The 25,735-nt window shown below is 39.1% G+C and overlaps 1 protein-coding gene across 1 annotated transcript; it reads right to left on the reverse strand.

Moving 5' to 3' along the window:
* Positions 1–4,728: 4,728 nt before the first annotated feature.
* On the reverse strand, positions 4,729–5,709 carry LOC149673345 (uncharacterized). Its single transcript, XM_089840044.1, has 4 exons — positions 5,637–5,709; positions 5,376–5,573; positions 4,801–5,306; positions 4,729–4,735 (listed from the first exon to the last, which is right to left on the reverse strand). Exons 1-4 carry the CDS (start codon positions 5,646–5,648, stop codon positions 4,729–4,731), a joined length of 723 nt encoding a protein of 240 aa, XP_089696170.1. The 5' UTR covers positions 5,649–5,709.
* Positions 5,710–25,735: the final 20,026 nt, after the last annotated feature.

Raw genomic sequence — 25,735 nt, forward strand, 5'->3', positions numbered from 1 at the left:
TTACCTCCGGGCTGAACCGTCGCCCTCTTACACACCTCTCGGTGCCATCCCAATTTAAACGGTTCTAAATAAATGTCGGGTAATGTGGCCCTATTTAGACGAGTTCTCATTGATTCTGACAACGTGGTCGACGAACTGTCAGACGCACGCTGTGATTGGGATTGCGGTTGAGGAATTTGTTCAGGGGTTGATATTTCCTCCGAAGGAGTAGAAATCGGTTCGGGAGGTTCTATTGCCTCCGAAAAACCAGAAGAGGGAGAATGCTGTAACGCCGGTTCCGTGACTGATTGTTCAGAAGACGTTGATTTGTCTTCCGGTGTTCGAATTTCTTCTGAAAAACTGGATGTTGGTGTATGTAGCTTATTTTCCACGACTGATTCATGATCAGAAGGGGAAACCTCCCCTGCCGCAGAAGGCGGACAATCGTTAGAGGGATGATCGAGCTGAAAAGCCCTCATATCATGATAGGTAAATAGGAGGAGAGGAGGGTCTTCAAAAAGGGCCATGCCCGGTTCACTATCAGAATCTGTAGGTCGATGTGAATCATCCCGAACTGCAGGAGCGATCGGTTGATCCGCTGCTTGATCTTCTACTATACTTGATGTCGAGGCTTGAGGGATATTTGGAATACCAGGAATAATCGGTTGATTGGTTTCCTGACCGTCCTGCGGTGGCGGTGACGTAGAAGATGATGATGATTCGGATGACGTGGTTGAGGAAGTCTCTTCAGGCTGGTGGAGCGCTCTATCACCATCCGTAGAAGGACTAGGTTCAATTTCGTCTGCAACGTCCGATTGAGAAGTGGGGGCATTTCCGGCCTGGTCGACAGCTACGTTTGTGCAGTAGAGTTTCAGATGTTCGAGATTAACCTTCCCTACATTCTGCCCTGAGTTAGCATCTTCTAACTCATAGACAACGGGAGAATGTTTTGCAACTATCTTAAAGGGACCGGCCCATTTAGGACTAAGCTTTTTCATAAGCTGACCTGTCGTACTGGATAAAGGATGTGTTTCCATCCATACTAAAGTTCCAACCTCAAATTCTAGAGGGTCATGACGAAGGTCATAATACTTCTTTTGGTGTGCTTTAGCTAACTTAGACAATTCATTACTGAATGCAAATTGTTCCTTAAGAACTTTCAAGGCCTTACTACGACTAGGGTCATCATTGTCGTGAATGGGTTCTTCAATATCTAAATCCCAAGGGAGACGTGGCTCCCGCCCTAAATTCAAAAAGAAAGGGGATCTTCCCGTCGTATCATGGGGTGCGGAATTTATTGCGAACTGAAGAAGGTCAAGGGATTCATCCCATCTATCATGGTGATTCCCTACATAAAACGATATTAACTCGCCTATTACTCTATTGACTCTTTCAGTGGGGTTTCCCTTAGGAGTATAGGGGGTGGTAAACTTTGGGTTAATTCGAAATGCTCTGCAAGTTTGCAGCCAAAGTTTCGAAGTAAACTGTACCCCTCTATCACTGAGAATAGCTTTAGGAGCTCCCCACCTAGAGATAATAGACTTGAAAGCCTGTACACAGGTCTTAGCAGTAATAGTTTTTAGTGGAATCATTTCCACAAATTTAGTCATGTAATCGACCAAGATAATTAAATATTTATAGTGGTGTCTACTGGAAGGGAAGGGTCCCTTTATGTCGACACTAATTTGGTCCCAAGGACTTGTTATTTCTGCGGGTTGCATTAGCCCTGGCTTTTTCCTATTTCTAGCCTTAAATTGTTGGCATAAGGAGCATCCTCTAACATAGTCTTGGACATCACTAATTATAGTGGGCCACCAATATCTATAAGTAACTTTACTAAGGGTCTTATCTTTGCCCCTGTGAGCCGATAAAGGGTGGTCGTGTAATAATCTCATGGCTTCTATCCTTAAACGAGGAGGTAAATAAATTTTCTCCTGATGGTTCCTGTAAGGTCTTCTATAAAGAAGATCGTTTTTCATTTCGAACATTTTATTCCTAACTGGGTTAGGTCCTTGCAAGGAATTAATAATAGGGGAAGCAAATGGGTCTTCCCTCTGAGACTTTCATACGTCTTCTATGGTAAAGACTGAATATAAGGCTCTAGGACCTGGGGGACGTATCCGCCCTTCAACAGAATCACTAGAGAAAGTTGTTAAACTAGAATTTTGACTTGTACTGGTACTAGTTGGATCCTGGTTACTAGTAGAATTGGAAGTGGAGGAGCTAAAGTTAATACTTAAAACGTTTATCGGAGCTCTCGATAAAGCGTCTGCTGCTACGTTTTCCACTCCTTTTTTATGCTTAATAGTAAAGTCAAATGTTTCAAGGTACATTGCCCATTTAACTAGACGAGAATTAGGTTCCCTAATATTAAACAACCACTGTAAAGCCTGATGGTCAGTGAGGACCATAGAAATAGAACAATATATGAGTCTTAGAACCACGGTTGAATTGCCGACCTGCACCCTGCTTCCTTTCTCCCTCGAAAACCATGTCTCATAGGGTTAAACAGCGCCATCTATGAGCTGAATGGAGAACTAAAAAGGTATGAAAAATATAGGGGCATAATATAATGCGAAAATTCGAACAGCTGTTGTTATTTGCCTAGGATGGGTTAATTAAAAAATGGTTGAACTTTAAGCATGAACCGTTGTCGAGTTAAGAAGTAAGTAAACATATTTAAACTTGTATTATTATACTTTATTTTTATTTTAAATATTTGTTGTGCTGTCCAAGTCTTATGACAATGGCTCAATCACTTAGGGCTATGCTCAAGAAGTTTGTTTACTCTGTTATTACTCTATTGCCCTTGGAAAAGGATTAGTTTCGTAAGTTTGTTTCGAATTGCCGTCTTTTTCATTTCGATGTTAATTTCTTTGCTTATTTTATTCATGCGAATGTTTGTAAATATTTTGATGATTTTTTTGGTCAAAATGTTGACATGGTGTTGGCAACCGAGTTCATCATGATACATGTGAGTAGTAAGTGTTGGGAAAATATCTATGTTAAGTAACTGCCTTAAAACTAAGCACTCAATTTTAAGGTTGATGTTTTTAGCCGAGCTTTTAATTTCTCCGAAATTGCGAATCACTTTTTCTGTCAAACTGCAAAGATTGACGACACTGGGGGAAGGATGGCAAAGTCCCCCGTTATCCTTTATAAGAAGGAGCATTTTGGTGTCATCCCTTGCATAGTTATGATTTCCTAGTGGATGGCACCTGTCGTCCAATGCTGCTAAACAGGTTTGACATTTCAGTTCTTTACGTAGTTTTTTTACTACAAATCCAGCCATATAATGGATAATATTTTCTCTTAATATGTTTGAATTTTCGTCAGAAAGCAGAAGAACACAATCTTCAACTTCTTCCTCTGAAACAATTTGTGAAGGGGCAGAATCTTCGTGGGTCACAGCCACCACATCACAAAGATTTGGGACGTTAGTACTGTCCAGGGCTATAACATTCCCACTCTTTGATGCTACAATCTTTGTGACCAATGCCTTTTTGTAGGATGCCGTGAATTGACGACAGTTTGGGTTATTGTTACAACCACCCTTCTGACGAATTGTGTTGAAAAAGAGCTCTAAATGGTCCTGCGACAGTTTGTAAGTTAAAAAGTACCTAAAAATGATGGTGCAGTTAGAAGTGAAACGTTGAAAATTTTTTGTATTTCAAGTACTTTAGTGGTGCATCAGGTGGGACGACGTAGGCATCAGCAATATTTAAAATGCTATGGATGTCAACACCAAAACCTAATATGGCAGTCTTTCTTGGTCCATTGAGAATTAAATTTCCTTCAACGTCTGTTAAATTAAATAAAAGACTCTTCGTCTTCATCAGATCTTTCCTTGTTATTTCAAGGTTGTACATCCTAATTGGAGCTTTGAAGCCTTTGGCGAAGGGGTTTCTTGAGTTCAGAACGTCAAAAAGACTACAAGCAAGTAACAGAAGTGAAGTTGCAAACCTCGAAAGGTATATATAGCATTCAAAAAATGTGTACCGGTTAATCCTCTCTACAAATTGTATCGTTGGCCCACATCCTTGAAATACAGGATCACCAGCATCCTTCAGGAACTTCATGCTTTTGGCAACCGAATTACTCAGAACTTGAGCAGCCAATTTCACTTTCATCTTTTGGGTTTTGAATTGTATGTGAAATTTTGTCAGCTTGATGGCTAGCGTCAAACCTTCATGTTGCTGATACTCGTGAAGAGTGGAAACATATGCCCAGTTAAAAGCCTAATAATTGCCGGTATCAGTAAATACATTTACTTAAAACTCTACTATATGACTATACTTCGCCAGTTCGCCTGTCTAGCAGAATTCCATAGTGTTCCCATAAATTTCTCAAGAGCTTCAACATGTGGCACGCATCGAGAATAAAGTTAACCCGTTCTTCATTATCAGCTGAAAGTGTTTCGTTGATCAATGACGTGTATATTTATAACTTCTGAAATATTTTAAATATTAACCTGGATGAGAGAAATCGCAACGGATGAAATCCTCGGTAATAACCACTCCAAGTGCCTTTGCCATTGTAATGTTGCTTCGGAGCCCATCACAAATCAAAGCGATGCACTTGGCCCCAGTGTTTTTTATTTTTAACAAACACTCGTCTACAAGATTTTTGAGAAGCCAGCCAGGTGTTCCATGTACAAAGAAGTATCCGAGTGGAACTTTCCAATGCCCATTGACAGCTGTTGCCATGAAAACGAGTGCTGACGATGCAACAGTATCGTTATCGTCAACATTATTGTCTAATCCAAGGTTGACATAACCGGAGAATTCCTTGCCAGTCCATTCTGTATGTTTCATTATTGGCATTTCGTCTAAAGACAAGGCAATTAACACCGGATATGCTGATTTCTCAACCTCTTGTTTAATGTAGGTGAAACTTTCTGCGGTGAAGCCCGGATTACCGCCAATTTTACTCCCCCATTCTCGAAGTGTGTTTGGATGAGGCAAGCAGAAATGTTTTCGAAGGAAATCGTATGCTTTTGGTGAATGGAAATGAAGCGTCATGGCAAAGCTCCTAATCAGATTTGAATACTGCTGTTTCCTGCGATTTTTTAATCCAGATTTTCGTAGTTGAGAAAAAAGTTGTATTGCTGTTGGGCCAAACTTCTCTTCAATATCAACAGCGTTCTCTTCGAGTAGAAGATTGTGTTTCTTCATTTGTTGTAACGTATATTTTAGGTTGCCAAGTTTCATGTCCAGGCTTTTCCTGGTCCTTTTAACGGTCTTAAGTTTTTCACGGATTGTTTTAATATCACGTCTTAGTTTTTTAATTTTGTTTTGGTTGGGCTTTGCTGGTGTTTGGCAAGATTTCTGTAAATTATTATATTTCCATAAGCATGTAACCATAAGAATGCCTTCTTGTAGCTTTTACGGTTTTACCTCAGCAGTTGGTGGTTCAACGATTAACATAGTATTGGCAATGGTTTCTTCAGGACAATTATCACCTATAATTTCTTCGTGAGCCACCAAACTATCAACAAAGTCATCTACTGCTACTACAACTACTTCATTGCTCATGCTCAAAGAAGTAACAGTTTCAATTTCTTCATCACTAGTTTTGCTCAGCCTAAAATATGTCTGTGGAAGTGCATGAAAATGTAGTAAAATGTGGTGTCAAACTTTAACCAAGATATTTCATACATGATCTTGCATTATGTTTTTGTTAATATTTTCAAAGGACTGACGGTCATCCGAGTCCTCAATGGTTTCAGAAAAATCCTGTACTGAATCTTGGGTTTCGCGTGTAAGACTTTCTAGGCATGATGAAGAAGCAGCTGTACAAGATGGAAATTCTACCTCACAAGGACCATACGTTTTCTATAACATAAGTTAATCACATGTTGAACTGGATGTAAAATATTAGAAACGGAATAAATACTTTGGTTCCAGTTTTATTAAATTCTAAAAAAGGATTTTTTTCAATAACTTCCACGACAGTATCGCTTGTCCCGTCCATTTCCACCAATGTATCACTTGTCCCATCTATTTCCGCGAAAATATCACTAGCCCTGTCTATTTCCACAAAAACCGAAGGAATTGCGTTGTCCTTTAGCGTTTTCCGCTTGGACGAGACCCGATAATCAGTTTCTTTAAAATGGTTTTCACATACAAAACGGTTTTTTCCCGGATGGAGATTCGACTGATTAATCGCGTCTAGCCATTTCGCGTACAATGAAGGTTTAGACACCGGAAACCTTTTAATATTCAAGTTACCTAGGGTATTAAACCTATACCTTGATAAATATACAAACATTTTCGTATTAGTATACCTGTGAAATGCAATCTTATGGGTTGTAGAACGATTTTTACACTTCGAAACTATGCAAGATTTCACCATTTTTAATATTTACTAATTATATTTTTGACATTAACGAAAAAGGTATTTCAAAACGGTATAAACTTTTACTTTTTTATTAAAAACGTTACTTTATACAAAATCGTTAAGTTTCACATTACAATGTTAAGCCTATTTCATACTTGAAAGTTTTGAATTTGTATTTCCCGCCAATTTTCCCGCGCCAAATAAAATATTTTTTAAGTTTCCGTTAGGGACGATAGATGGCGCTGGGGTTTGACCCTATGAGACATGGTTTTCGAGCGAGAGTGGAAGCGGGGTGAAAAACGAGATTTTCGATGCCTACACAGTGAGTCTATCCTTTTAATACGTCTATGGTGAGGACAGTGAATTTACGACCTTCTAGAAAGGGCCTAAATTTCTTAACCGCCCAACATATGGCTAAACACTCTTTCTCGCTAGTGGAGTACCTTGTTTCTGCATCTTTTAGCCCTGTGCTAGCATAAGCTATAGGGACTTCTATATTATCCTGAATTTGGGAAAGAAGGGCACCTAACCCTGCATCACTAGCATCTGTAGTTAAAATGCACGGGGAATCCCTTCTGAAGGAAGCTAACGGATGAGCCTTACAAATGGCTTCCTTAATTTTTTCGAACGCCTGTTGCTGTTCGATGCCCCTAATAAATTTTTGATCCTTTCTTTTGAGTTCATTAATGGGTGCTACTATTTGAGAGTAGTGATTAATAAAACGGTTATGCCAACCTGCCATACCCAAAAATCTCTGTACTTCCTTAATATTTCTAGGAGGGAATTTCTGAATGGCTTCTATCATAGAAGGATCTATATGCACTCCTTTTTCATTTACAATGTGACCAAATATGGTAGCTTCTTTTTGGGCGAACCGACATTTCTTCAACTGAAGGGTGAGACCCGATTCCTTTAATCTATTTAAGACGTACTCTAAACACGTTAAGTGCTGATCCCAATCTTCGCTAAGCGAGATTAAATCATCTAAATAGTCTATTAATTGGAAGTAATCTGCGTCCCTAAAAATCTCGTCGATTAGGCGCTGAAAGGAGCTAGGGGCGTTACATGTGACATTATGCTTTGTATTATTAGTAGGCCAGTTTATGAACAGCCCCATATTAGCTTAATTTCTATTATTTATCTAATCTCTCGTGTATAAAAAGGCCCCCTCTCTGTGTAAAAAATTCAGTCTATCTCGGACCTCGATCATGTATAAATCATTGTAAATAAAACCATAGTTTTAAAAGTATCAACTCCTGTGTAGTCGTACAAACACACAACATGGTGTCAGAAGTTCGTTAATGTGGTATTTAGTCGCGCGATATCACGGTTAGCTTTAATTCGTTAATCAGTAATCGACTAGATTTGCGGTCTACCTCGACACGGAAAATGCAGAACGCCGCAGCCTTTCAAGTGCAACCGCCTTGCCAATTCAACTTTTCGAATTCCAATGAGTGGCCCCGATGGAGGAGGAGGTTCGAGAGATTCAGATCCGCGTCCGGTCTTAGTTCCAAGACAGGGGAGGAACAAGTCAACGCGTTAATATACATGATGGGCGACAAAGCTGATGACGTATTCTTGTCATTTACGTTTGCCACCGATGCAGAGAAGTCTGACTTCCATGTCGTTATGAATAAATTCGAAGGACATTTCATTCTCCGGAGGAACGTTATCTACGAGCGAGCAACCTTCAACTCACGAGTTCAGCAAGATGGCGAACCGGTAGAAGAGTTTATCACCGCGTGTCGAGCCCAGATTGCGAAATGTGCCTACGGATCTCTCCAAGACGAATTGCTGAGAGACCGAATAGTAGTCGGGGTGCGAGACAAAGCCCTGTCGGAAAAAATGCAATTAGACGGAAACCTTACACTGGAGAAAGCGATCTCAACCGCCCGCCATGCCGAAGAAGTTCGCCGACAACAACAAGAATTAAACGCAGGAAGTTATAAAAACGGAACTCCGGCTGTTGTCGAAAGGCTTGGTTCTCGAAACACCTCTCAGACGAAGGAGAACAGGCGACCAAGAGCAACTCATCCTTCAAGACCAATTCAACGCGATCAAAAGGTTACTTCAGATACCTGCAAGAAATGCGGAATGTTCGAGAAACACAATCGAGAGCGATGCCCAGCATATAGAGCAGTTTGCAGGAAGTGTAAGAAGATTGGCCACTACGAGCGTGTGTGTCAAAGGTCAACCACCAACTACAATCGTGAGGTCACATCGCAAATGATCTGTGCGGATGATGATGACTCAACGCCAATGGATACTTTCTTGGGAAAAGTCAGCAGCGACGAGATACAAGATCGTTGGATGGTAAACATTAGGATTAATGCAAAACAAGTTCAATTCAAGATAGATACCGGCGCGGACGTTTGCGTAATACCAGACTCGCTGTACAAGGCGAAATTTCAAGACTTAGCACTGAATAAATCTGACCGACGTCTGTTTGGACCAGGGAAGACCTTGATTAACTGCAAAGGTTTCATTGAAGCCTACCTGTCAAGTAGAGATACCACCATCCATGACAAGGTCTATGTCATCGACCAATTGCAAGTTCCACTTCTAAGCCTCAGAGCAAGTGAAGACCTGAAAATAGTTCAAAGAATCGATGAGCTGCAACTCACGGAGACTAGTATAAGACCAAAGGACCATTATCCTCAACTATTTACCGGCTTAGGACGAGTCAAACGAAGCTACAAACTGAAGCTGAAACCGAACGCAGTACCGTATGCAGTGACGAATCCACGTCGAGTTGCGATTCCTTTGATGTCACAAGTCGAAGCTGAATTGAAACGAATGGTGGCCTTGGGAGTAATCCGGAGGGTCGAGGACCCCACAGACTGGTGCGCTCTCATGGTGGTCGTGAGAAAGGATTCTGGCGAATTAAGGATATGCGTGGATTATACGCAACTGAATAACTACGTACAACGTGAACGGTACCAGATACCGGCTGTAGACCATACGCTTGGACGACTGGCTGGAGCCGAGATCTTCTCAAAACTTGATTGTAATTCCGGTTATTGGCAGATACCGCTACATCCGGACTCCATATTACTAACGACTTTCATGACGCCATTTGGAAGATATTGCTGCAATTGCCTGCCCTTTGGTTTAACATCTGCATCCGAGCACTACCAAGGGCAAATGTCTTCGTATATTGAAGGCGTCAAGAACACAGTTTGTCATCAGGACGACATTCTAGTATGGGGCAAGGACATGGCCGAACATGATAAAAACCTAAAGGAAGTTCTCGAAAGATTGAAAGACCAAGGAGTCACGCTCAATGAAAGGAAATGCCTCTTTGGAGTCAAAAGGATCAAGTTTTTGGGGCACGTAATAGACAATGCCGGGATCAGTCCAGACGAGGAGAAGGTTCGAGCCATAGTCGAGATGAAATCACCATCTGATGTCGCAGAGCTTCGTCGTCTATTAGGAATGGTAAATTATCTTGGAAAGTTCATTCCCCGAATGGCCGAGCAGCTTAAACCACTAAGTAGTCTATTGAGCACCAAGAACAGCTGGATTTGGGGCCCAAGTCAAGAAATGGCCTTCAAATACCTCAAGACGACGCTCACAAGCAAGCCTGTTTTGGGTATCTTCGATCCGAGGAAGCCAACAGTAGTATCCGCCGATGCGTCAAGCTATGGGATTGGAGCAATACTTCGACAAGAACAAGCCAATTGAACTTACAAAGTCATTGCCTATGCCTCGAAGACGTTATCCTCGACAGAACAACGCTATGCGCAGATCGAGAAGGAGGCGTATGCATTAACGTGGGCATGCCAGCGATTTGAGGATTTCATAACGGGTATAACAATAAAGCTAGAAACTCATCATCAGCCCCTTGTTTCCATATTGCATTCGAAACAACTGGACGATTTATCTCCGAGACTGCAAAGGCTACGTCTACGCATGATGCGATACTCTTACAAGGTCTCCTACGTGCCTGGAAAATCCTTAGTTGCCGCTGATACATTGTCTAGAGCTCCGTTGATAGACGTTGACGACAACGAGCTAAAACAAGAAATTTCTGCTCACGTACAGTTAGTAATGATGAACCTACCCACTACAGATTCAAAGCTTGCGGAAATTCTTCATAAACAACAGGAAGATGCTACATGCAGAACATTGCAACGTTACCTCGAACATGGATGGCCCGAGAAAAAACGCGTACACAGTAGTTGTAATGACTATTTCAGCTACAGGCATGAAATCACCATCCAAGACGGAATCATCATGAAAGGCAGCAGACTGCTCATTCCAAGTTCCATGCGTCCAGAAATAATGGATCGAATTCATCAAGGCCACATGGGAATCGTCAAATGTCGAGAAAGAGCCAAACAATCCGTCTGGTGGCCTGGAATTTCACGGGAAATCGAAGATAAGGTGAAAAGATGCGAACGATGTCTCAAAGAATCAGTCAACTTTCATGAGCCCTTAAAGCCAACAAGCTTACCCGAACGACCATGGCAAGCAGTTGCCATAGATATGCTACATCATGGGGGAAAATGGTACCTGGTCATGATGGACTACTACTCAAAATATCTGGAATTGGCTCGAATGAAAGATCAAACTACAAAAACTGTCATCGAGATCATCGAAGATATATTTGCACGACACGGAATTCCAGAGGTGGTCCGCAGCGATAATGGCACTAATTTATCAGCAACAAGAACCTTGGAATTCATCGCATTCTCCAGGAAATATGGATTTCGATCTATCACGAGCAGCCCAAGATATCCTCAAAGTAATGGGTTCGCAGAAGCAGCAGTAAAGACAGCGAAATCCATTTTAAAGAAATCTGACAACATCCCTTTGGCACTCTTGGCGTACCGATCTACACCGACGTCCAATGGTTTCAGTCCAGCACAAATGCTTATGAGTCGCCATCTCCGAACAACGCTCCCATTACCGTCAAACATGCTTGTCCCGACGATCTTATCAGCAGAACGTATCAAAGAAACATCACTAACGCAGAAACAAACTCAGAAACGAAATTACGACCAACGCCATAGAGTCAGAGAGCTACACGAATTAGATCTTGGGAAAAGGGTATGGATAACCGATTTACGCAAAGAAGGAACCGTTGTCGAGAAAGCAGAGGAACCCCGATCATATATAATCGAGACGTCTAAAGGAAGGATTCGAAGAAACCGGTTCCATCTAGTTCCCCTACCGGACAGTCATCAAAATCACGGAATCAAGTCTTTCACTCCGGAATCAAGTATTGGCCCAGAGGACGTCATAGATCCACCAAACATCATTGATCGAGAGGAACCTGTCTCTGAGCCAGCCCACGACAATCATCCATGCAATGCTGAAAACATTCAAGATACCGACAGAGAGAACTTGCGAGCTGATCCATCTGAGTCCAATACCACGAGGTCACCGGAAAGTACGAATAAGAGAAAGACAAGAAGCAAATTGCCAAAAGACGACAAAGGGACAGTAACACGATCCGGAAGAATCTCAAAGCCATCGACTAAGTTAAATTTATAAAACGCATTCTTATTTGTATAAAAAAAAGGGGATGTGACATTATGCTTTGTATTATTAGTAGGCCAGTTTATGAACAGCCCCATATTAGCTTAATGTCTATTATTTATCTAATCTCTCGTGTATAAAAAGGCCCCCTCTCTGTGTAAAAAATTCAGTCTATCTCGGACCTCGATCATGTATAAATCATTGTAAATAAAACCATAGTTTTAAAAGTATCAACTCCTGTGTAGTCGTACAAACACACAACATTACATAGCCCAAAAGCGAGTACATTAAATTCGTACTATCCCATATGAGTCACGAAAGCAGTTTTTTCTCTACTTTTAGGGTGCATTTCCACTTGCCAATACCCTGATTTAAGGTGAAGTGTAGTTATGTATTTTGGCCTTCCTACTCTAGCTAACATATCCTCTATATTAGGCAAGGGATAAGGGTCTTTGATGGTAACTTGATTTAGTTTTCTGTAATCAATACAAAACCTATAGGGTTTACCCCGTTTTGTTTGATCAACTAAAACTACGGGCGAAGCCCAGGGAGATACTGAGGGTCTAATTATCCCGTCATCTAACATTTCCTTTACATGTTGTTCAATAATTTTCATTTTCTGGTCATTAACTCGATAAGGCTGAGATTTTATGGGCGGACTAGAACCCGTATGAATCTCGTGGAAGACTAGTCCTGTTCTTCCTACTTTATCAGAAAACAACTCAGGGAATTTCAATAAAAGGGTTTCTAGTTGATGACGTTGTTCAACAGTAATAGGGGCTGCGGAAACAGCGTCCCTAATATTCTCTACAATCTCCTTATCTATTGGTTCCTTTTCTGATGGTATTGAAAAAGGGATCCTTAAGTTACCCACTGAACATTGTGACGATTCAAAGTCTAATTTGACCCTATTTTCTTCAAGAAAATCTTGACCCAATATAATGTCACTATTTAAGGAAGGAGCTATGTAGATTTTAAATTTGAATAGTTTCTCACTGTCAATTGACTTAAGAGTAAATTCTAACTCGTGAGAACCTTTTGTAAACGTATAACGGCCGTCGCCCCAAACTACACAATCTAGTTCTTCATCTTCTGGTAATTCTGAAGAATTTCTAAATTTACAGATTTTCTGCCACTGGTCAAGACTAACAAAAGAGGCATCGGGCCTGCTATCTAATTTAGCGTGAACTGTCGCGTGTTCAAAAGTAACGGGAATAGTAACCCTTTTATAAACTGAACCCTTTCGGACTGATTCAATCCTCAAGGGAAACGCGACACGCTTCTTGTTAGGGGAATTTATTGGGCACCGGGAGAGGGACCACGAGGGACCTCTCCCGTCTGGGCTTCCCCCGACTGGATCATATTTTTGTTTGGACAGTCGGGTGCAAGATGACCAGGTTCCTGACAACTAAAACAAGTGATAGAACGAGTAGGCCAATTGACGACCAGGGGACTTCGATCTCTGGTTATTATATCTATTATAAGATCGTTGACCTCTATTTGAAGCGTTTTGAGCTCTAGCTTGCGATCTAGAGTCTAAGGGTTTCAAATGATATTCCCATTTAGGATGTGCTGGAGAAGTAGGACAAGGGCTTTGACAATGCCCGGGGGAACACTGACTATGGGCTGAGCCCTTATTAGCTGGACAAGAAGACTCAGCTTTAACTTTAGGCTTAGGGGGTGATTTCCTCTTTTCCCTTTTCTCAGCGTTCTTTTTCCTAACTTCAATATCCTTTTCTATGGTTTTACAGGAATTCCTTAACTGTTCCATAGTGGTAAATTGTAAGAAAAGGAGGGGAGTTCTAAGTTCATCTTTCAAATTACTTTTAATAATAGGAACTAACTCCTTTTCGGAAAGGGGATGGGGTCATCCCTAGATTCAACTTCATAACTTCCCCGAAGAAATCCTCCACCGACTCCTTATCTTTCTGACTTCTATGGTTTATCTCTATCTTAAGCTTAGAGTCAGCTTCGGAATCTCTAAACTGAACCTTAAAGTGTCTCTTAAATATTCTCCAAGCTAAATGAGGATGGGAAGGGTTTACACTACACATATCGTCATATTGACGGACTAAATCCCTATACCAATACAAGGCATGCCCTCGTAATAGGAGAGGCAATGCAGCTAACCTTTCTTCATTTGATAGCTTATAAAATTTTGCATACTCTTCAAAACCTGCTAAAAACTCGGTGGCGTTATCGTTAGACGATCCCATAAAAGCTAACCTTTCTGGCGGTTTAATAGGGATTTTTCCCGTCTGAGGAGTTGAACCTCTATTTAATAACGTGGGTAGATCCCTAACTAACCTATCCAGACTAGTAGCTAGAGCTTTTTGTATTGCTACATTTTGGTCAGAATTATCTGCCAGTGTTTGGAGTAAGGGTAATATAAAGGCTTTTAATTCCTCTTCGGGAGTGTCTGGTCCCAATTGAGGGATCTGTCGAGACGGAGATGTTTGGGTTCCGATAGTTCTTGCTCTAGGATTTGGTAAAGTGTTTGAAAAACTAACTTTAGACTTATCTTTTTTGGACGTTGGATTAGGAGAATCAAGGGAATCAATCCCAGTTTGAGGAGGGAAATTAGAGGGAGTTAAACTTCCCTTAGGGGCAGGGATACTCTTATGAGGGAATAGTAGGTAGGCAGAGAAATCCGGTTCTGAAGAGGCTGCAGTCCTCTTCCTTGAATCTTCTTCGTCTTTCTCTTCCTCAATACGAAGTTTCCGGTTAAAATCCTCCAATGGATCATCTGTTTCTGGCGGTGCTAACCTGTCGCCATCGTCTTCCGTAGAAGTAAACAGATCTTCTTTTGATTGCTCTTCCCTTTGCTTTAGTATTGCATCATCCTCCTCATCCTCAGATGGTCGAGGCGATCTCCATTGTTTATTGTTGTCCGAATAGCAAGCCATTTTTATTTATTTAATGATTTAATTTAATTTACAATACTCAAAATAAATTACAGTAGCCAAATTAAGTTAAATTTATACAATATAAATAGTAAGTCATCTAAATTCAAATAATTTTATTTTTAATTTATTATTTAATTCATTTATGATTAAAGTATATTTAATTTAGTACGATTATTTTACTAAAATTTAAAACTATCTATCAATGTGGAAGCCAAGGCTTAAAGCCACATGGGGGGCGGATATCCTAACCGACAATGATAAACAGTTTGTATACGGGACTGACCGAGGCTTAGTCGAGTCCCTGTTCTGGCGCCAATTTATGTAACCCTCCGTAGAATAATTTAACTAAGGGAGAAAGCTCCCGAGGGCCATAAAAAGAATTAAAGACAACTTATTTTAATAATTCAAAATTAGAAGAGGTTAAATCTTCTATATCTTTATTTAGTGAAAGAAAAAGGGATTAACCCGACTCAACCGTACACTTTACAGTTAAAACGTAATGGAAAACAAAAACAACCACTCTGCTCGAGAGCTGACAACCGACTCTCTAAAGGCTCGTTTACATGTGCGCGAGAAATGGAAAAAGTCGAAGCGTAAAGCTGAGAGATGAGGCGTATTGGGGTTTGTGTTCCCTAGACGTACCGTTTACAAACAAGCAAGAAATTTTTAAGTCGCGCTTGTTGCTCAAAGATGAAGCGGGTTTTCCGAAAAAGTTCAGATCTGCCGTGGTAGATTTTTCATCTCATGTTTGCTTGTCGCAAAGAGTCAAGTGATTTTCCAAGCCAATAATAGCCCAGGACCGAATATCGTTTGATATTTTTGCGTTTGATTTATCTCGCGAAATAGGCCTAGGCACCACCATCGAGAATGTCTTTAAAACAAAGAAAAGAACAAGATAAAATTTTTGAAATACGTGTAATCACAGTGCCTCATCCTTTCAAGCTAGACAATTAAATCAAAATTATTCTCAAGCTAAAGTAGAGAAAATATACACATCTTGACAAATTATATCAAGTTACGTTCCAAAAGGCGAAAATAGCCTTCTTTGTTTCTATTCCTCCTTATAGGATGTACCCACCATTGACGTTCCATTCTAATTTTCCGGTTTTTTTTTGTTATAAATGTCGAATGTTTTTCAAAAGCAATAGTTTCTTTTTCAGCAGAAGCAAACTAACGACAGTCGACGCCATTTTAGTTTACTTCCGATTGAAAGGCAACTCTGCAATCTAGGCTCATGCTATGATGCTACCACCCTGCTAGTATGGCTCATGCTATGATGCTACCGCCCTGCTAGTATGTAAGCGAAGGAGCGGGTGGAGCAGCAGGAACAAACGCTTTTGGCAGACGCGATTTTTTTAGGTGCGAGAAAAAGATTCGACTTTCAACTTCTACTCTCCGCTTTAAGCTTAATTCTCGCTCAAATGTAAACGAGCCTTAACTGAGAGAAAAATCACAGTGATATTGTTAGGAGGAGGAGCATGTAGCATGGAGGTAAAACACCCTGCCAGATCCAAGGAGTAGAACTCCTGGAATCTGGCAGCCATGCTACACTATTTTATTTATTTATTTCGAATGATATATTTTCGATAGTCATTATTTACAAATTCTTCCATCACAACATTTAGATCTATATTTTGCGAACGCTTTGGATATACATTTAAAACGCAGAGATGGTTTAATCTTGTTTGTGTCATGGTGCTTCGCAGGTATGTCTTCAAACGTCTTAACATAGAAAATCATGAAAATGATCGTTCAGCACTAGCTGATGTAGCTGGGATTACTATCAGGTTTTCTAGAAGTCCCTCAACGTTGGGAAACAAGCTTTTAGTCTCATTGTGAAAAGATTTTAGCTTTTGGCAATAGCCATCGACGGTCATATTTTCGTTATTTTCAAGCAATCTTGAAAGCATCTTTAGCTCTAATTTAATTGACTGGATGTCAATCCTACACTTCTCGATGACATTTTTTGTGCAATCACCCCAGTAATCAGGCATTCTCAGAGCGCTATCCATCGCCATGTATTCATAAAAATCTGGCTGGTCAAATCTAGGTTGAAGTTGTGTACACATTGTGTCTAAAGCTTCGAAATGAATGGATCTATGAACCTTGATATCTCTATCTTCTCGAGGCGCTGCATCGGCTCTCGCAGACAGTTGACGGTTCTCCAAACGCCTGGGTACTTTCTGTGACCAACTTGAAGCTAGTGGGGCAAGACCGTACTCTTCAATCTTCTTTTCTGTACTGATCCACAAATTCTCAAACTCTTTCTCGTTGCAGATTGACTTAAAATAATTTGAAACAGTGTCAACTGCTTTTTTTGCACCTACTACATTTTCGGCAGCTTTCTGTAGCGCGACGCTTAGACTCTATGTCGGTTCAAATACGGCCAAACATACTTGAAGACCGAAGTAAACGGAGCCTTTTAGAAATTGGTCATGTTATCCTCTTGCCTTACAAGCGACATCAACTTTCGAATGGGCTAATTCATCTAAGAACTCCAAAACTTCTTCGTAATTTTTTAAGAGCGATAACAAGGCTGGTACCCGAACACTCCATCTCGTGGGACAAAGAGGACTTGGTAAACATTTTTCTTGATTTTCATGAGAAGCTTTAATATCTTTGAAAAATGCCATCCGTTTAGGTGAATTCTTAATAATCACTCCTACTTCATTGCACCAACCTAGGACGTCTCTCAACAAAGGAATAGCATTAACCGCGTCCTGCAACGCAAGGTTCAGGCTATGATTACAGCAATGTACGTAGAATGCAATCGGTTGTTTGAATTTCATTAAAGATTGAACACCCTTAAAAGCGTCTGACATGTTTGATGCGCTGTCATAACATTGTCCTCTTAAATTTTGAATGCTCAACCCGAAGCGTTGCAAAACATCCATAATTATCTGAAACGAGCTTTCACCAGTTGTACTACTGGTTTCGTACAATCCAAGAAACAACTCTGCTTTCAAGGTCCTTAACAATTCGAATACAAACAGAAACTTGTTCGTGATTACTTATATCCCGAGACACGTTGACAATTAGGCTGAATATCTGATCAGGTTCTATTTCCGAAATTATTTCTCTAAGTAATCGGTGAGCCAATAGCTGGAGAATTTCGTTTTGAATTTCATAAGATGTGTACGATTTTTATCTCTCAAGAAAATATTTAAGCTCTGGTATATCAGATTTTCTTAGTTCATTTAGCTGACTGAAATTTCCACTCTCTGCAACGTGTCCTCTTAGTGCTAGACCCTGGCGAGCTAAGTACTTGACATTTTCAAAAAGTGCTTTAAGCGCGACTCTAGCCTTACGCTGCTCTTCCATTTTAGCATCAGAAAGCTGCGAGATAACTGGTGTAACGCTAGTAGAAGCGTTTAGCTTAAACAAAGCTTGTTTGTGAATATTACTATTGTTATGAGAAAAAAACTTTTCAGCAGCTATGTTCCACTTTCGGAATCCTTTTCCATTAAGCAGATCAGACTCTTCAAATGTTTTCAAAAATGCACTATTAAGGAGTTTTTTATGTTGAGCTCTTACGCAATGAAAACATGAAAATCCATGTGTGGTTTTATGAAAGTGAAGCCAAGGGTACTCTTTATAGAATCTTTTCTGAAAGTTTAAATTGAGACCTTGAATAACCTGGCTTGGAAAGAGTGCGGATTCTGGCTAGTGAGGCTTTTCGATCAATGAACAAACTTAAGATTTTAAAGCAGTTTCAACTGTTTCGTTTACATTTTCTGGACCCCACCCGAAGATAACATTGCAGCAGTGTCCGGTTTTCTCGCTTGCAATGTTGAACTGTCGAAAAATTCAAGTTCATTGGTGGTTGAGCATGTGGAACCTAATATCGTCAATTTATAGAGTTGATAAAAAATGGTTGTTACTTTTTCCCTAAAAAATGAGAATTGTTATTCTTTACACAGTACATGGCCACTTACTTATATGGCCAGGGCTTAAGCGTTTTTTGAAGAAGTTCGTTATTTTCTTTTCGCCGCTCTTTTTCATCTTGCAATTTTAGTCTGTTACCAATAATAATCTAATCTTTGACTGACAGTTTCGAGACTAAAATTATAATAAACCATTAATGTGATTCACTTTCCAAATCAAGCCTTGGCAACGCGGGAAAAAACAACGTTAACTGAGACAAAGCTGCTCTTGCAAGGAGGATAGCCGAGCGCCCGAGCCGTAGCGCATGCGCCATGAGTCAGATAAAGTGGCTTTTAGCGCCATCGCGGTGTTCTATTTTTCCCTATAATTAATATGACAAAAACATTTTAGTCTTAAATTCTTTTTAGGAAGTACAAATATTTAATTTACACAGATTTAACCGTTTTATTAAATTATTAAATAAAATAGTTTCTTAATCTAGGGGGTACGGTACCCCCCCCCTAAAATTTACGGGGGTACATTGTACCCCTGTACCTCCCCCTCCGTTGCTGCGCCACTGTATTGAAGCGTAAAACTAATTTAAACCAGCTTGCCGATAGTTAATGCCTGTGTTATCGTTAAAAAACTAAATAGGTCATGTGCGCTTACGTACAGTTTTCAGACATAGAGGCCAGGCTACTTGAAGCTTAGTAATCTAGGCGCTTTTGAATGCCAAGTAGTAGCCCGGCCTCCTCGCGTAAATTTAAGTCTGAGACTTATTGTTCCAGGCATTATTTTCCAAAAATTTGGTTGTATACGTAATTTTTCGTAAGTTACCATCATGAATTGATTGATCAACCCCCTCCGATCTCATTGACGTTTGCACGAAAATTGTTTTACATAACACAAAATTTATCTAACCGTCATTCAAAGATTCCAAAGAAGGATTATCTTCGTTTCCAGCGTTTTTTTTCCAAATTGGAAATAGTTTCACTATATTTTTGTAGGCTTCTACGATTTCTGGTTTAAGCTGTTCCACTAGCGATGTCGTATAGCCATATTTTGCGACTTGGCATCCAAAATAAAATTGATTAAATGAAACCAAGCGAATTAGTCGAAGGAAATCAGCTTCGTTGTAAATATTTCAAAGTGGCACTTACACACTAGTTTTACTATTAGTGAAGTCACTAAATCAGCAAATGGGCTCTCTCCTTTCTTGTTTAATCTTTTTCCCATGCATTTAGCGAAACTTTTTCAAGATTATTTATGCTTGAACTAAGCTTTGTTCGCCTAAATGTTAATAAAGAATAAATTTAATTTATCATAACCTGTTCTATCAAAAGGTGCACTTGTATCGATAAATTGAGGTTTAAAGTTTAGCGATTTTAAGCGGAAATTTTTCAATTACATTTTTACGTTCGGGTCATCGTTATGGATTTATGATTTTGAGTGTTTTTCAAATTATTCCTAAAATTTAATGAAAATGATGCTAATTATATGAATTTAATACGTTTTCAACTGCGCGTGTTCAATATAAAATCTTCGAAGAACTGGACGAGCAAAATAATATTTCGCCAAGTCCGCCGTAGATTAAATTTATACCGCGCTAACTTATTAATTTCATTTTCAGCGTCATGTTTAAATTTAAGGCGTCATTAGAATTTCATCTCCAAAACGGTTTCCCGTTTCGGCAAATTATTTTAATGCGCAATTTAATTACCCCCGTCCAATTTTGAGTATTTTATCAATTTTTTCAAATTACGTAAGCCTTCATAGTATGAGCATGTGTAAAGTACGAGGTTCATGAAAATTGATTTTCGCTTGTAGCATAGGTAACTCCCAATCTCGTATAAAAAAAATTTCCTCCCGCTCATCAATTATCCATGTATGACTTAGATGCTATGAATGGTTTTTCTTTCTTACGTTTCTTTGGGGTAACATTCGTACACAATTTTGTACCACGAATAAATTTTTTGGGATTTGTCCTTGCACATGTCCTCCTCCAAAGAGTCCGTTAACCTTTTAAATGTTAATTTCAGGGTTTGAGCATAACAATATTAAATGTTTAACTACGTCTTTCATTCTATAATTCGATGATTTTGGTGCATCTTTTTCAGCGTTATACGATTCTTCTAGCTTTGCTGTTGTATATTTAATTGTCAAATATCTTGTGCCCGTCTTTTTAGGGACCAATACTACAGGAGAACTCCAAGGACCTCGTGACGGACGAATTATTCCATCTTCTAGCATAGTACTAACGTGCTCTTCTATGATAGCTTGTTTGTTAGGGGAAACTCGGTAAGGGGGTGCTGCAATAGGGTTGTGTAATCCTGTGTCTATCTTATGAGTGGTTACATTAGTATGACCCGGCTTGTTACTCAATACTGAAGGGAATTTATTAAATAGATCTTGTAAGTCTTGTTTCTTAGGGGAATCTAGATCTAGATCTTTGGGCAACTTTACATCTGGTATGGGCTCTTGTATAATGGGAGGTTGAGATTGAATAAAGGGTGCAGGTTAGGCTTTGGTCATCATAATTCACCCTCGCACCTACTTCGGTCAACCAATCTGTGCCTAATATGATTGAAAATCTAGCTTCCTCAATTATATAACATTCAACATGCATCATAGGTCCTCTGTCATCGTCTATTTGTATGTTAAGATTGATAGGTCCAGTTGCTATTAAGGGGCTGTTAGGGGAAGCGGAAACGAATACACTAGCACTTAGCCTATCTAACTCGATGTCAGGGAAGTTTTTCTCAACTAGTTCCCTCAATATGAAAGAAGTGCAAGCTCCTGTATCCAAAAGGGCAGCATACTTTCCATGTGGCAATTTTCGAGGGATACTACAGGTACCATCAACAAACCCATGAATCATACTAACTAAATTTACATGTTGAGGAACTGTTAACTCTACTGTCCGTTTCGGAATAGTAGTTTGCTCTTCTGTGGGTCTCTCTCTGGTTTGGTTATTTTGTCTTTGGGGGCAATCTCTGGCTAGATGTTCTGTTGAATTACAAATGTTACATCTCGGTCTAGCCGACGGAAGGTAAGCCAGGGAATCTAAAGGTAGGGTATTCTCTTGGGGTCTTGCTCTCTTATTGGGACAATTATATATTAGGTGTCCGTATTCTTTGCAATAATTACAAAATTTATTGGTAAGGGAATTTCTATTGTCATTGGAGCCTTGGTTTCTCGCATGTAAAACCCCCATAACTGGTTGGAGTTGTTTGACTACCTCTAACAATTCATCAACCTTAGAGCAGGATTTTAAATTTAATAGGGCCTCGTATTCTGGCATTAAACCAAATATGATATGATCTAATCTCTCGCTTTCAGGGGGAATAGAGGGTAGTTGATCATATAAGTCTATCATGTCTTGAACGTAATCTCCCGGACTCTCATTAGGTCTTTGTCGTCTTGTTTTTATTTTTCGTTTAACTAGTTTGGTATAGTTTGCTCCCAAAAACTGCTCCTTAAATTTTGTTTCAAAATCATCCCAGGTATAAAAGGTAGCTACATTCTTCCAATACCATTTCTTGGCCTGTCCTTCTAACGCTAAGGGTATATGAGTCAAGAGTTCATCTGGCGTCGCACTGGTTACCATCCCATATTCATATACGCTATATAAAAATTCTATGGGGTTTGCTTCTCCATTAAATTTGCTTGTAAAGGGAGGAATGGGTAAGGCTCTATGTCTAGAAGATGGATTTTGATTGGGTCTAAAATGAGGGGTTCTGGTAAGATTTGTAAAATCTAGAGAAGGAAAGTTAGGTATCTCTTGCTCTCTTTCGGTAAGGGGAAACAAAGGGGATTTCAATTTTTCTTGAAAGGAAGTTTCTTGTTCATCGTTTTGTCGAAATGGAGGGAAAAGAGCATCTCTCTCAGGTCTCGCTGTCCTCTCAATAACGGGCATATGTAATTCTTTCGCTATAGTATTAGAAGGTTCTTGCGAAAGAGGGTCATCGTTTATTGGGGGATGTACAGTGACTTTCTTTATTCTTTCATGATTATTTGGGTCGTAAGGGGTTGACGCTAATATAGGTCTTGGGGTAATTCCTTCCGTTGGGTAATTATAATATTCTTTTCTCTTGGAATGATGTTTCAAACGATAAGGGGAGTTTTCATTATCTGAATGTTCGCTGGAATTTTTCGATGAAGGTGGGGAATATCTCCGATCTTCTAAGCCTTTCAAACTCTCCCGTAGCGCTTCCAGCGTTTCGGAAAATACCCGTTGTGAGTCAATATTTTGCTGTACCAAATGACGTACTTCATCGTCCTGGGTTTTGTCGGTAGGGGTAAGTTGGGCGGAAACCACTAAGTTTTTAACGCCATTTATCAAAATATGTATAATCCTAACTCTGGATATCCATAGTGCGACCACACTTACGATAATGGACATATAGAGGAATAGATCTGACGAGTCTAGGGTTATTTGCGTCATTGTGATTGCTCGAATTTTATCAGTTGCCCAATCTTAACATATTTAACATAATCAGACTTGACTCTTTAACGATTAGAAATCCTTCAATTTGATAAGATTTCTCAGGTTTGAATCCTGCCGACTGCGCCAATTTATAAGCCTTTTCTTTCGAAGGTAATAAAGTTTAGATCTTTGGTAGGGGGAAAATCATAAAGATCCAACCTTCGTTACTTCACACCCTTGGTCCAACCTCGAATATACTCATTAAGGGAATCATTATAGTCAGTAGTGGCGAGTGAGTTATAAATATAAACGGGGTGGCTCATAAAATTTTTGGACCAAAAATGTATCCGCGTTTTGTATGTTAAAAGAGTCAAATAAGATCAGTTGCAAACAATCAATATTTATTAAGATAGAAAAAAAAACTTTTAACATAAAATTTTATGTTTAACATATTCTGGTAGGGGATATTAATTTCACTAGTTTTACTTACATCTTAAATTTCTCTGGAATTTATAACCTTGATTATCAATGACTGGGGTTTCCGGGGACTTAATTTCTTTTAGGGGGATACCTCCTTCTGCCATTTACTTGAAAATATTTAAGTTAGGATCAAATGTAAATTTAGCGCATGCATTAAAATTAAATTCTCTTAGAAAGAAAATATTTTGTAAGGGATTATTAAGGGGATTATTTCTTAATTATTCATCAATTTCGAAATAGTAAAGTAACAATTCTCAATTGCAAACAATTTTCAGTTAAAGGTTTTATTCAAAAATTTAATCTTAGATTGTTTCTTACGGTTTTTTGGAGTCCGGTGAAGATATATATATTATTTCTTTTTTTTTCTTCCGCGCACTTTCACGCACTATGAATGTCCGTACTCCGGTAGGGGTAAAAAAAATTATGGTATTATAAAAGTTCGTGTGATCAGAGGTTTAACCGCGCAGGGCTTCGCCGTGATATTTTATCTCGAATGACGTGTAGAGCCCTCAGAATGGGCTTTTATCCTTTATGACAAGGGGTTCTGAGGTAGTAGATTCTGGACGAATCACGAGGCATTTTGATGATGTTATGAGTTTAAAACGGGAACTTTCTGGAAAAACCATGCACGTAGTGCACGTAGGCCAATACTTGTTTTGAAAAATACTGATCTGGTTTTGCACGTGTTAATGCTGTAGCCTGGTACGGGGATTACTTTTGAATTTTTTCGGGAAAGTTTACTGTCAATCGTGATATATGGCTTCTATTCTATTTAGTTTGGAAACTTGGAATTTCAAGGGTTAGTGTCATCTTTCAAGGGATAGTACTATATACGTCCTCTCGATTAGTAAGATTTGGTGTTATTAATTGCATTAATTCCATATTATTAATGTTGGTTTAAGTAAAGGAAATTGTTTAATCATTGTTAGTAAGGGGCGTAAGGGGAATTCTATTAAAAAAAAGAAAAACTTGAAGTATTTCATTTAAGTCAATCCAAATTCATTTTATTAGCATTTAAGTGCTCGAATAAATCCTTTCATATAAAATAACATTTAATTAAAAATTTAATAAAAAGAATGAAAAAGAAGAGAGAAAAAAAAACTTTAATTGAGGAGGGTTACATGGGGTAAATAGGGGTTTTGCAATGGTGTAAATATAGACTTGAAATGGGGTAAATATGGACTTGAAATGAAGTAAATAGGGGTTTGCAATGGTGTAAATGGGAGCTTGAAATGGGGGTAAATATAGACTTGAAATGGGGTAATTAAGGACTTAAAATGGGGTAAATAGGGGTTTTTTTTAAAATTAGCTCCGTTTTCGTATTATTTTAATACCATTTAATGGTATAATCGAAGGTGTTATTTTAATCCATTTAGGTATAATTTGAGCACCTTTTATCGAATGTTTTTTTGAACCCTTTTTGCACCATTCATTTTCGCTAATGGTGTTAATAAAATATCGCACTATTTTCATACCATTTCACCGCCTTGTTAAGGTGTACAAATAGTGCAGAAAAAATTTTACACCACTACAATACTATTCAGGTACCTTAATTTAGAGTGCATACCTCCATTTTCACATCATTTCAACATCTTTTATATGGGCCTTGCGAAGGTGTTATTTTATATCAATTGCGCACATTTTCGAGGATGAGGTTTTTTCAGCCCTTTTTTACACCTTTTATTTAAGCCAATGGTGTTCGAAACATAACTCTATATTCACATTATTTCTACACCTTTTATATTGGCCTTGCAAAGGTGTTATATTATATCGTTTAGGTATCATTTGTGCGCCTTTTAATAAATGAGGCTTTTTCAACCCTTTTTCACACCGTTTATTTAAGCGAATGGTGTTTAAAAAATATCGCACTAATTCTATGCCATATGACTACCATTTAATGGGGTATTCGATGGGGTTATTTTATATAATTAAGGTATCATTTGCACACCTTTTAAAGAATTATGTTTTATAAACCCATTTCTACACCATTCGTTTAAGCTAATGGTGTTTTTAAAATATCGAACTATTTTCGTACTATTTCAGTACCTTGTCAAGGTGTACTAAGAGTGCACATTGTTTTAACACCATTATGGCACTATTTAGACACCACAATTTTTTACAGTGGGAACTTAGTAAAAACTCTTCTCAGCTCTTCCCTTTGTCTTCCATTTAAAGTGGTCGAGTCTATGGCCTTATCGATATTATCTAGAATACCTGTGGGAGTTTGCCCCTGATTCTCATCGGAGGGCAGTATGAA

This window comes from Phalangium opilio, unplaced genomic scaffold, assembly GCF_054372755.1.
Source record: "Phalangium opilio isolate 3A_F unplaced genomic scaffold, DU_Popi_V2 ptg000052l_1, whole genome shotgun sequence".
NCBI classification, from domain to species: domain Eukaryota; kingdom Metazoa; phylum Arthropoda; class Arachnida; order Opiliones; family Phalangiidae; genus Phalangium; species Phalangium opilio.

Bases quoted from the DNA above. Each gene is read 5' to 3' on its own strand.
- LOC149673345 (XM_089840044.1), bottom strand. The intron at 5,307-5,375 runs GTAAAACCGTAA...AATAATTTACAG, and splicing joins TTGAACCACCAACTGCTGAG to AAATCTTGCCAAACACCAGC.